Source organism: Austrofundulus limnaeus, unplaced genomic scaffold (assembly GCF_001266775.1).
Source record: "Austrofundulus limnaeus strain Quisiro unplaced genomic scaffold, Austrofundulus_limnaeus-1.0 Scaffold1593, whole genome shotgun sequence".
NCBI classification, from domain to species: Eukaryota; Metazoa; Chordata; class Actinopteri; order Cyprinodontiformes; family Rivulidae; genus Austrofundulus; species Austrofundulus limnaeus.
This window is the reverse complement of record NW_013953995.1, coordinates 33,143-44,002: the sequence shown is the minus strand read 5'-3', so window position 1 is coordinate 44,002 and position 10,860 is coordinate 33,143. Positions and strand designations below refer to the sequence as shown.

The following is a 10,860-nucleotide window of genomic DNA, read 5'->3' as shown; positions in this document are numbered from 1 at the left end:
GCACTAACCATTCTGACTATTTGATTAATTTTTTGACGTGGGTGGGGTGTCAGCTTCACTCAGCTGGCAGAGACGTCGGGGATGGGCGTCAGAAGCTCGTTCACGAACAAACTTCTGTTTTCATTGGCTGTTAATTCTCGGGTAAGCCTGGATTTTTCTAAAGCCTGTAGTACCACCGGGAAAAGCAAGAGGACTCTTTTTTCCTCCATAGCTTACCTGTCTAATATCAATCTGTCAGGAGATAGTGACAGAATGAAAAAATATGTAAAAAATACATTTTTAGAAAAGTTACATACTGCACCTTTAAGGTGGCACGGGCCTCCAGTTAGGATGCCTCCTGGTCACCTCCCTGGTGAGGTCTCTTCTCAGATTTTTTATCAAATTTACTCTGATTTAATCTGGACTTTAGAGATTAATGTACACAGTACTGAAAACATCTGATAACTATGATTTGAATGTGACCATTTGAATTGGCTCTGACAGTCAGCTAAGTGTTACAATTATGTATCTGTCTAAAATAATTCACATAGGCTTCTTTTCTTTGTCTCAAAAAATTTATTTTCATTTTTTTACAAACTTTTTAAAAAAGTCACAAAAGAAGTAAAATAACCTATACAATAAGAATAGCATAATACACATGTTTTAAATATAAAAGTAAGAACAGCAAATGTCATTCTGTCTAGAAACAAACCCTGATTATCACATTTTAAAGATTTATTTCAAAATCAATTGATCATTTAAATCACCTCATTTTACCAGAAGATTTTAATTTACATTTGATTTAAAAAAGGCATCTCATTATTTTTAATAGTGTTTTCTGTACACTATTAACACTATTCACAATTAGCACACACAGTTCCTTAAATCAAAAGGCAGAGAAAAGATTAACTGAAGAGTCAGTCACAATTCTTCTACTAAAACAGCAGCTAAATGCAGCTGTGAGTTAACCAAGCTTCATCTCTGCAGCTGGAACTGAATTTATCATTTCGCACTGTTAAACTCTGGACCAGGACTCAGGTCCATGAAGGTCTGCAGCCAGTAGGTCAGTCAGGATCACCATGAAAACATCTGAAAAGATAATTCAACTTAGTATACACACTGAAAAATAAAAATCAACACATCACTTCACTCTAAATGTCTTACCTATTTACTCCAGCCCATGCTGATGTAAGCTGATTCTCCCTTGCTGTAAGTGGATCTGGCAAACCTACGTCTTCTTTTACCTGAGGAGCACACCTGAAAGACAAACACAGAAAAATTAAGTCCAAAGTAGTCTGTGGTGATTCTGTAAAAACTTATAGTCCAGTCTAAAGAACAGTGTTTCAGACGTACCGGTACACAGTTGTGTTTCTTTGTGAGACACAGCTCGAGCTGGCAGTGCATATAGATTTTATCAGGATGTCTGGAAAACTCAAACATGTTGAAGGAGAAGCGGTTGGAAGTTCCTATTCCATTTCCTGTCACCTGAACTGTCTCATCTTCAGGGTTGGCACAGCTGAAAGAAGAATAGCAGTTTTTAAGTTAAATCAGAACAGTTTGAAAGAATCCTGGTGTCATTCAGCACATTTATGAGCATCTCTCACCCGTCTATGATCAGGTCATATCTGGGTGTGCTGTCAGGGTTTGGGTCACTGGTTGCCCAGCATGAGTCGGTCACCACAGCGATGCTGTCATCATCCAGCCCATAGGTCTTCAGCTCCACCCAGACCTTCTGGTTGAGCTTCACATCAGTTTCTGTTGCTACAGCTTTAGAGCATTTTGCATCTATATAGGGCATCATGTACACAGTGTAATTCCATTCTCCACATGATCTGTTGCCCACGTAGCTGCAGAACAAAAAACAATCACACCTTAGCTCCTTCAAATCACCAATCAACTGACAGGCTGTGTATGATGATAAAAACTACCATTCAGCAGTTGTGGGCAAAATTCCCCTAAAAGCACTAAAGCACTAATAGGAGAACTAATTTTCAGATTAGCGTTTTAGGGCTTTTGCTAATTTTAGAATTTATTAGTGGATTAGCACTCGCTAAATTTAAAGGCTAAATTTAGAAGCACTAACTGCACTATGAATGTTATTGATCAACATCGTTGCTAACAACTGAGGGTGAAAGCTGTCACACATTTTGTTTAAATGTCTGACACTTATCCACTAGGTGACATACAGTATTGACAATAAATGAACTAAAACACAGGTGTGGAATATGGCAACATGTGACTCATGTTGTCTGTTGAAGTATGTTCCATGGGTCAACTAGGTTATTTTAGTGCTTTAGAATTAGCATTTGCTAAATTTTTCAGTGGGTTAGTGCTTTAGAATTAGGGGACCTAAATATTTGAGTTAGTGCTTTAGAATTAGCTTTTGATAAAACTTTCAGTGGGTTAGTGCTTTAGAATTAGGGGACCTAAATATTTGAGTTAGTGCTTTAGGGCTAGCGGAACAGATTTTTAGATTAGTGCCGCACACCACTGCCAGTCAGTACCTGTTGTCTTTGATCCTGAAGCACACGCTCTTCAGTTCAGGTTGAGGACGATAGCAGGAGAACTCAATGAACACTTGGTCATTGCGGGTGATGAGGCCGGTGTTATTCTGGCTTTTGATGGTGTTTACATAGTCTATTGTGTTTTCTTCATACTGTAAAATCACACATTCACATGTTGAACACTTAAACAGTAACTGTCTGTAGTGAACTTAAACCAAAYCAAGAAAACAATCCATTCTACAGCAGATCAACAGAAGCTCTGCAGAGTTCCGCACAAGATTTATTTTTACTTGTTCAGTTGGAAGTGAGAACCCACCGAGATCTCTGCTCCACAGAGGTTTTGGGTGTTGAAGCTGAAAGTCACCATGTTGGTCTGGTTGTCSAGGGCACCCTTRCAGGTYGGGTCATTRAGATGTAAGACTTTGTAGTCGATGCATTTTTCCTCCAGGAGACATTTAGCAAGAGTGACTGAAGCAGTATTATGCTTACAGACAGTTGGTTCACCTACAAATTTCCAAGTGTTTATAAAAAGAAACACCACTTAGATGTATTCCTGCATTAAATCTGTCATATTTATATTACAGATGTCGTACCCAGAGTGTTGGACTTCTTATACTTGTAGGCAAACAGAGCTCTGCAAAGACAGGCAGGTTGTCCATTGATGTTCCATCCACAGAACTCATGGTCACTACAGAGTTTGTCCATGCAAAATGCCTTAGGTGGGGCTACAAAGGAACACAATGATTTATTATCCAGAAAACATCTGAGCTTTATAAACATTGTGCCTCAGTTCACTAAGACTTACAGCATTCAGCCTTGGTCCACCAGTCTCCCAGGTCATTGTTGCCATACAAACTGCAGGCTCTGGCGTAGGCCCACAGGAACTGAGTCATGAGGCCGTCCTCTGATGGATATTTGCACATAGTTTCCTTGCAGGCATTGATGTATGGTGTTGGGTCAATGTTGGCATTATAGGAGGCGAAGGGTGCTTTTGTCAACATGTTACACCTAAACCACAAAACACATGAAGGACAAATTATTATTCTTCCACCCTGTGCTCACAGCATGTGATATGTTAAGTACCATGTTTTTTTTATCAAAGTATAACACTGTAAGATATTATCTGTTGTGGAGAAACCTGCTCACCGTTTAGTTGCCAGAGTGCAGTTGACACAACTGTCAGGATCGTCAGAGTACTGAACCTCACAGCTAGGGGGTGACAAATACCAAGTTCAGGGTCATTTTATTTACATGACTTTGCTCATTGAGTACACCAGGCTTGATCACAGAAAATCTTATTTATTATGTTCTTTGCTGAGTTATTATTTATCTAAACAGGTCCGCATTATCCCTTACCCTATTGAGGACTATATTTCTTGGGGTTAGCACACACAAAAAAACTATATTCTTGAATGTTTATTTAATAATTATGACAATGTAATATCCTGCTGCTGTCATTTGACTACCAGAATAAAAGTCTGATGAACATAGAAAGTTTTAGCAGATAATAAATAAAAATCAAATAATAAACTCTGTAAATATGACCTGCTCTCAGTAGAAAGCATGGTTTGAGAAGCTAAGCTCATTATAATATACAGTATACAGTATATATAAGTCTCCAATCAGAAGAATCATAGAAAAAGAGTCAAACACAGAGCATGTGATACCTGGCTGACTGAGCGAGCCTTGATTGTGAAGTATTGCTGGAGTCAAAACACAAACCATCAGCAGAATATCCAAGAGGTGCTGAAAGGACAGAATGTGAGTTACAACAGAGTTGATGATCAATCTGGACCAACGCAAACACAGGCTCCTAGTCAACGATGCAAGAGAAACACATGCATCCTGTGGTGCTGCCAGGCTTTTAATAGGGTACCCATGTGGGGGCAAAATTATTGGGTGGCACCCCAAAACCAAAATCCAAAATGAGACTTGAGAAAGTCTATTATGCTGTTGTTGAAAAACTGATTCAAAAACTTTAACAATATATTAATTAACTTGCGTTGTATGTTATTCAGTTTCTGATTTTACAGGTAATATTACTGATTATGTGATTCACAGAGACAAGAAGAGATAATATTTGGAGTTCTTTTATAGTCCTGTTTTAATCTACTCAGTCTTTTAAACTACACTTTTGGTTATGTTTGTTAATAAATGTAAGATTTAATATAAACAGAAACAAACAGGAATCAAACAACAAAATAGGTACTCTAATATTTATAAAAATGATTTTACATAGACATTTAAGCTAAAAGAGCTACATTTGCTATAAAAGTCTAATTTTATAAATACCTGAACCATGTCTTAAACTTTGTCAAACTTCTGTAATTAACAAATATACTGACATTATTGATGAGGGAGATCAAACTCTGAACTAAGAGTGTTATGTTGCTGAACTAACTTGCCATCTAATCATTCTGAAGCCTAGGAGAAGTTACAATCAGATTCAAGATAATAATTTTGAAACTTTGCATCTTCCTGACTTTGTTTTATTCTCTATCACTCTGAGGTACTGATGGTTCTATAACTAAAGCCTTTCATTATGACATCAAGGCAATATTTCTCTTACACTCCATGTAGATCTGTGCTGTGTGGCAATCCAAGAACACAGATATGCTGAGTTTCGAGGTTATAAAACTTGCTGTGACTCCGTTTTCATTCTTGGAGATCTTAACACCATTAAAGTCCTGTACTGAGCTGCTGAGGGTCACCACTTTATTATTTATCTGCATCAGAGAGAAAGAAGAGGGGGAAAAAGAAAAAAATTCTGAATGAAACACCAAACATCTGAAACACTCAAAGCAGTTAGTTTCACAAACATCCAGGCAGAGGCAGATTTAATATTGTATTGCTCATGTTAAGAGGAATCTGGAAACAAATATACCTTTAGATTGTATTATTAAAACAAACTTTACTGTGATGTCTTTTCTTACCAGGACTCTGCCTCCTACTTCCAGGTGAACGTGAACATCTGACTGTTTCAGCCACAAGATCACACTGATCAAAAAGCTGACATCTCTACGACGCTGTTCCCCAAAGTTGACAAACACTTCAAAGCCACTGGATGGATCCGACATCAGAAAGTACGCACAACGATCCTTCACAGAGTTAAAATGACCATAAAAGTCAATGACTGTGGGGCCAGTCACAGTACAGATTGTATGTGTTGTTGTGGTTGTTGTTGGTTCTGTTGTTGTTGTTGTTGTTGGCTGTGGTGTTGTGGTTGTTTGTGGTGTTGTTGTGGTTGTTGGTGGTTCTGTTGTAGTTGTTGTGGGAGGGGGTGTTGTGGTTGTTGGTGGTTCCATTGTGGTTGTTGTTGGTGGTGTTGTGGTTGTTGGTAGTTCTGTTGTGATTGTTGTTGACAATGGTGCTGTGGTTGTTGTTGTAGGTGGTTCTGTTGTGCTTGATTGGGATTCTGTTGTGGTTGTTGGTGTTTCTGTTGTGGTGGTTGTTGTTGGTGGTAATGTGGTTGTTGCTTCAGTTGTGGTTGTTGGTGATTCTGTTGTAATTGTTGGTGGTTCTGTTGTTGGTGATGATGTGGTTGTTAATGGTTCTGTTGTGGTTGTTGGTGGTTCAGTTGTTGTGATTGGTGTTGTGGTTGTTGGTGGTTCAGTTGTTGTGATTGGTGTTGTGGTTGTTGGTGGTTCAGTTGTTGTGATTGGTGTTGTGGTTGTTGGTGGTTCTGTTGTAGTTGTTGCTGGTGTTGTGGTTGTTGCTGGTGATGATGTGGTTGTTGGCAGTTCAGTTGTGGATGTTGGTGGTTCTGTTATAGTTGTTGTCGGTGGTGTTGTGTTTGTAGGTGTCTCTGTTGTAGTTGTTGTTGGCAGTGATGTGGTTGTTGTTGTTGGTGGTGTTGTGGTTGTTGGTGGTTCAGTTGTTGTGGTCAGTGTTGTGGTTGTTGGTGTTTCTGTTGTAGTTGGTGGTGTTGTGGTTGTTGGTGGTTCTGTTGTAACTGTTGTTGGGAGTGGTGTTGTGGTTGTTGCTGGTGGTGATGTGGTTGTTGGTGGTTCAGTTGTTGAGGTGGTGGTTGTGGTTGTTGGTGGTTCTACTGTAGTTGTTGGTGTTGTGGTAGTTGTTGTTGGTGGTGTGGTTGTTGCTGGTGATGATGTGGTTGTTGGTAGTTCAGTTGTCGTTGGTGTTGTGATTGTTGGTGGTTCTGTTATAGTTGTTGTTATGGTTGTTGATGGCTCTGTTGTAGTTGCTGTTGGCAGTGATGTGGTCGTTGTTGGTGGTGGTGTTGTGGTTGTTGGTCTTTCTGTTGTGGTGGTTGTTGTTGGTGGTGTTGTGGTTGCTGCTGGTTTAGTTGTTGTGGTTGGTGTTGTGGTTGTTGGTGTTTCAGTTGTAGTTGTCAGTGGTGTTGTGGTTGTTGGTGGTTCTGTTGTAACTGTTGATGGCAGTGGTGTTGTGGTTGTTGGTGGCTCTGTTTTAGGTGTTGTTGGCAGTGATGAGGTTGTTGGTGGTGTTCTGGTTGTTGGTGTTTCTGTTGTGGTGGTTGTTGTTGGTGGTGTTGTGGTTGTTGCTGGTTCAGTTGTTGTGGTTGGTGTAGTGGTTGTTGGTGTTTCTGTTGTAGTTGTCGGTGGTGTTGTGGTTGTTGGTGGTTCTGTTGTAATTGTTGTTGGCAGTGGTGTTGTGGTAGTTGGTGGCTCTGTTGTAGGTGTTGTTGGCAGTGATGAGGTTGTTGGTGGTGTTGTGGTTGTTGGTGTTTCTGTTGTGGTGGTTGTTGCTGGTTCAGTTGTTGTGGTTGTTGGTCTTTCTGTTGTAGTTGTTGTTGGCAGTCGTGTTGTGGTTGTTGGTGGCTCTGTTGTAGTTGTTGTTGGCAGTGATGTGGTTGTTTTTGGTGGTGTTTTGGTTGTTGGTGGTTCTGTTGTGGTTGTTTTAGGAGGTGTTGTCGTGGTTGTTGGCAGTGGTGTTGTAGTTGTTGGTAACTCTGTTGTGGTTGTTGGTGGTATTGTGGTAGTTGTTGGCAGTGGTGTGGTTGTTGTTGTTGTTGTGGTTGTTGTTGGTTTTGTTGTGATTGTTGTTGGAGGTGTTGTGGTTGTTGTTGGCAGTGGTGTTGTGGTTGTCGGTGACTCTGTTGTGGTTGTTGTTTGCAATGGTGTTGTTGGTGGCTCAGTTGATGTGGTTGTTGGTGGTGTTGTGGTTGTTGTTGGCGTTGGAGTTGTTGGACGTTCTGTTGTGGTTGTTGGTGTTGGAGTTGTTGGACGTTCTGTTGTGGTTGTTGGTGGTGGTGTTGTGGTTGTTGTTGTTGGTGTCATGGTTGTTGTTCTTGGTGGTGGTTTTGTTGTGGTGGTTGTTGGTGATGTTGATTTTTTTGTGGTCATTGTTGTTGTTGATGATTTTATTGTGGTCATTGTTGTTGATGATTTTGTTGTTGAAGCTGTTGTTATAGTTGTATTTTTTGTTGTTGATGTATTTTGTGTGGTTGATGATGTTTTTGGTTTTCTTGTTGTTGTTGTGGTTGCTGGTTTAGGGCAATGGGGATCTAATAAAAACAAACAAAACATTTGAGTTATTTGAGAAACACTACAGCTGCAAAGGCGCAACAATATCATCATTTAATCTTGTAGGACAACTCTAGTAACATTTACAGTATAAGTAATTTTCTTAATTTATTATAATATAATACTAGAATTTTTATTAGACCTAAATCACATTTATTAACTTTTTTGTTCCTTTTAATGTTTCTACTTCTGTTACAGTTCATCTGATCAAATCCTGTGACCCTCATTCTCCTCATTCCTTGTCTTTCATCACGATCATCTAAAGCAGCTTTAGGCATGAAGGCCAGTGTGGTACCATTGGACTGACCAAATATATTTTAAAGATACAATGCATGACTGCATAGTCTTGAAAAATGTTTAACTGTTTCCAGATTCAACCATTATGTTCTTGTTACCAGCTGATAAACAGATACAGTATTTCATTCACAAAGTGAAATGTATTAAAATTTTAGAAAAAAGTATTTTGAGTCAATTATCTTTTAAGAGGGAAAAACATTTTACTCAAATATGTACACATTATACACAAGAAACAACTTACTTGTGTAAGAATAAATATACAGTAATTACTCTGTCATTGGATCAGAGTAGAAAGAAGAGAATATATTGAGATTTGAACAGTACCTGAACAATAAGCAGTGTCTCTGTAACTCGGTTTCACAAGTTTGTAGATGTAGAATTGGTCAGGGCACAGTTTAACCTGGATGTTGTGTTGGGGATATTTACAGCAGTCATCATCCCAGGCAGTACACACTGAGCAATCATGAATTTGATTCAATTGGGTGGGATGGGGTCCATTCAGCCACATGGGACCATGGGTTCCACACTTCTTTACCGGTACACACTTCTCTGGAAGGCGAGCATCGCTTTTCCCAAGACGCAAGCGATACCAGCCTTGAAAATTAATATCCTGGTCACAGCGTGCAGTGTTGTCTGAGTAATCTACTGAACGCCAGACATCGTTCATCACAGTGTATTGGTCACAGGGGTCAACACACTGAAGAGTTTTATTTTTAGTGAGGCATTCACAGCCTGGATTGCAACTTTTCTTTCCACAGGGGATACTTTGTGCCTCTTTGTGTTTAACATGTAAAAAAGGAAAGGATGCCATTAAAAACTTTGACAATGTTAAATACAAAGACATCAGTTTCATTTTCTTTGAGAATATTTGAGTTACCTGTCAGTGCCAGGAGAATGCACATGTAGATCAGGGGGCGGAGCATATTGCAGTCTTGTCCAGCAGCTGATTTGAGACCTGGAGGACACAGTTGATTGGACAGATCAGTGCACATTAGTCATAAATCACATCTTTAAAAGTTAACTGGTATCACAGGATTGTCTAACCTCATCTTTATTGCTCCGATCTGATATCTAACTTCAAACAATTAAACAGACTTATGTCTGTCATTTGCTAAAAAGCAGTTTGAGAGTTAAAAACGAAGCATTACATGCACCAGAGATTAAAATTTATCTTACTGTTTGGAGGATGAAGATGATGAAGAGTCAGGAGGCTTCCTGATGATGTTGCTTCAGTTGGTTGGACAGATTCGTCTGGTGATGTCTCTGTCTCAAGACCGTTGCTCTGTCTCTCTGTTGATGTCTCCCTCTTTTTATGGCCATCTTCTTTGTTGCCCACGCCCCCAAAAGTGGGTGTGGAGGAGGACTCTTAAGGGTTTTTTTGAGTTTCCAGACAATAACTTCCCTCTATTTTGATCTTAGAAAATAATTTGTTATGTAAATGTAATGAGGTTGATTGGCAGTAGAATGAGGAAGAAATGGAATTCACGTGACTTAAAATGAAGCAAGGTTTTGGATGTCAGATGGACCTGTTGATAAAATGATGGTTTCATATTTCTCAAGTCTGGCAGTTTGACTGACCAACTTTCAATGTTATTTAGTTATATTTTTCTCTTGATTTTTTAGATGCTGACCCACACACTGTGAGATAAAAATCACCTTAATTTCAACATCTGAAAGATAAATGAATGGATCAATCCACAACAACAAATTACAATAATAGGAGACTTGGGACCAGTCCAAGGTGTATCCCACCTCCCACACATTGACTGCAGGATAGATCGGCACCAGCTTCCCTGTCAGCCTGAAGAGAAATACTTTTAAGGCATTCAAACTGAATCTAAAAGCACAGAAAATATTTCTTGGTGATGGTGCTCAAACACGTGCTGATAAAAAAAAGTCTACGCATCTAGTTTGTATTTAATGAAAAATTGTCGAGAAGTTGCCTGAGGCAGCTGCTTTTTACATTACTCAGAACAATAAACTTTACACATCTGCACGTTTCCTCATTCTAGAATGACATTTGCTATTTCCATTAAGATTTATTATTAACAACCAGCCGGCACAAAGTCACTTCTCGTATATTTAAAATTTTTTAAAAGACATACAGCGGGTAAAATAAGTATTGAACACGTCCAGGCCTGGCTCCAGAGGGGGGCCCCGGTGACCCGCGTCCGGGCGAGGGAACGCCAGATCCAAAGTTTATGTCCATCATAAGGGGTCTTCGGGCTGCGCTTTGTCTGGTTCCTCACCTAGGACCTGTCTGCCTTGGGTGACCCTACCAGGGATATAAAGCCCCAGACAGCATAGCTCCTAGGATCATTGGGACGCCTCCACCATTATAAGGTGGCAGCCCAGGGAGAGGTATCTATTTATTATTTTTATTATATATTTCACAAGTGTTTCAAATCAACATAAAACAATAAAACATTTAATGATTATTTAAGAAGCCAATTAAAATGTATCTATGAATTTCCAACAAGTGTGAAATGCTTTAAGAACCAGCATGGATGTTCTCTATTTCTAGAAGGTTAATATTTACATTTAACTGAGAAACTCTTGGTTAAAGGTTAATATTAACC

The 10,860-nt window shown here is 39.3% G+C and overlaps 1 protein-coding gene across 1 annotated transcript; it reads right to left on the bottom strand.

Annotated features, from left to right (window-relative positions):
• Positions 1-984: 984 nt before the first annotated feature.
• LOC106535858 (alpha-tectorin-like) lies at positions 985-5,560 on the bottom strand. The gene is made up of 12 exons (XM_014032993.1): positions 5,417-5,560; positions 5,053-5,209; positions 4,151-4,229; positions 3,630-3,692; positions 3,289-3,491; positions 3,077-3,208; positions 2,800-2,987; positions 2,484-2,635; positions 1,584-1,826; positions 1,333-1,495; positions 1,144-1,236; positions 985-1,068 (listed from the first exon to the last, which is right to left on the bottom strand). The coding sequence occupies exons 1-11, from the start codon at positions 5,558-5,560 to the stop codon at positions 1,144-1,146; spliced, it is 1,617 nt and encodes a 538-aa protein (XP_013888447.1). The 3' UTR covers positions 985-1,068.
• Between the last annotated feature and the right edge of the window lie 5,300 nt (positions 5,561-10,860).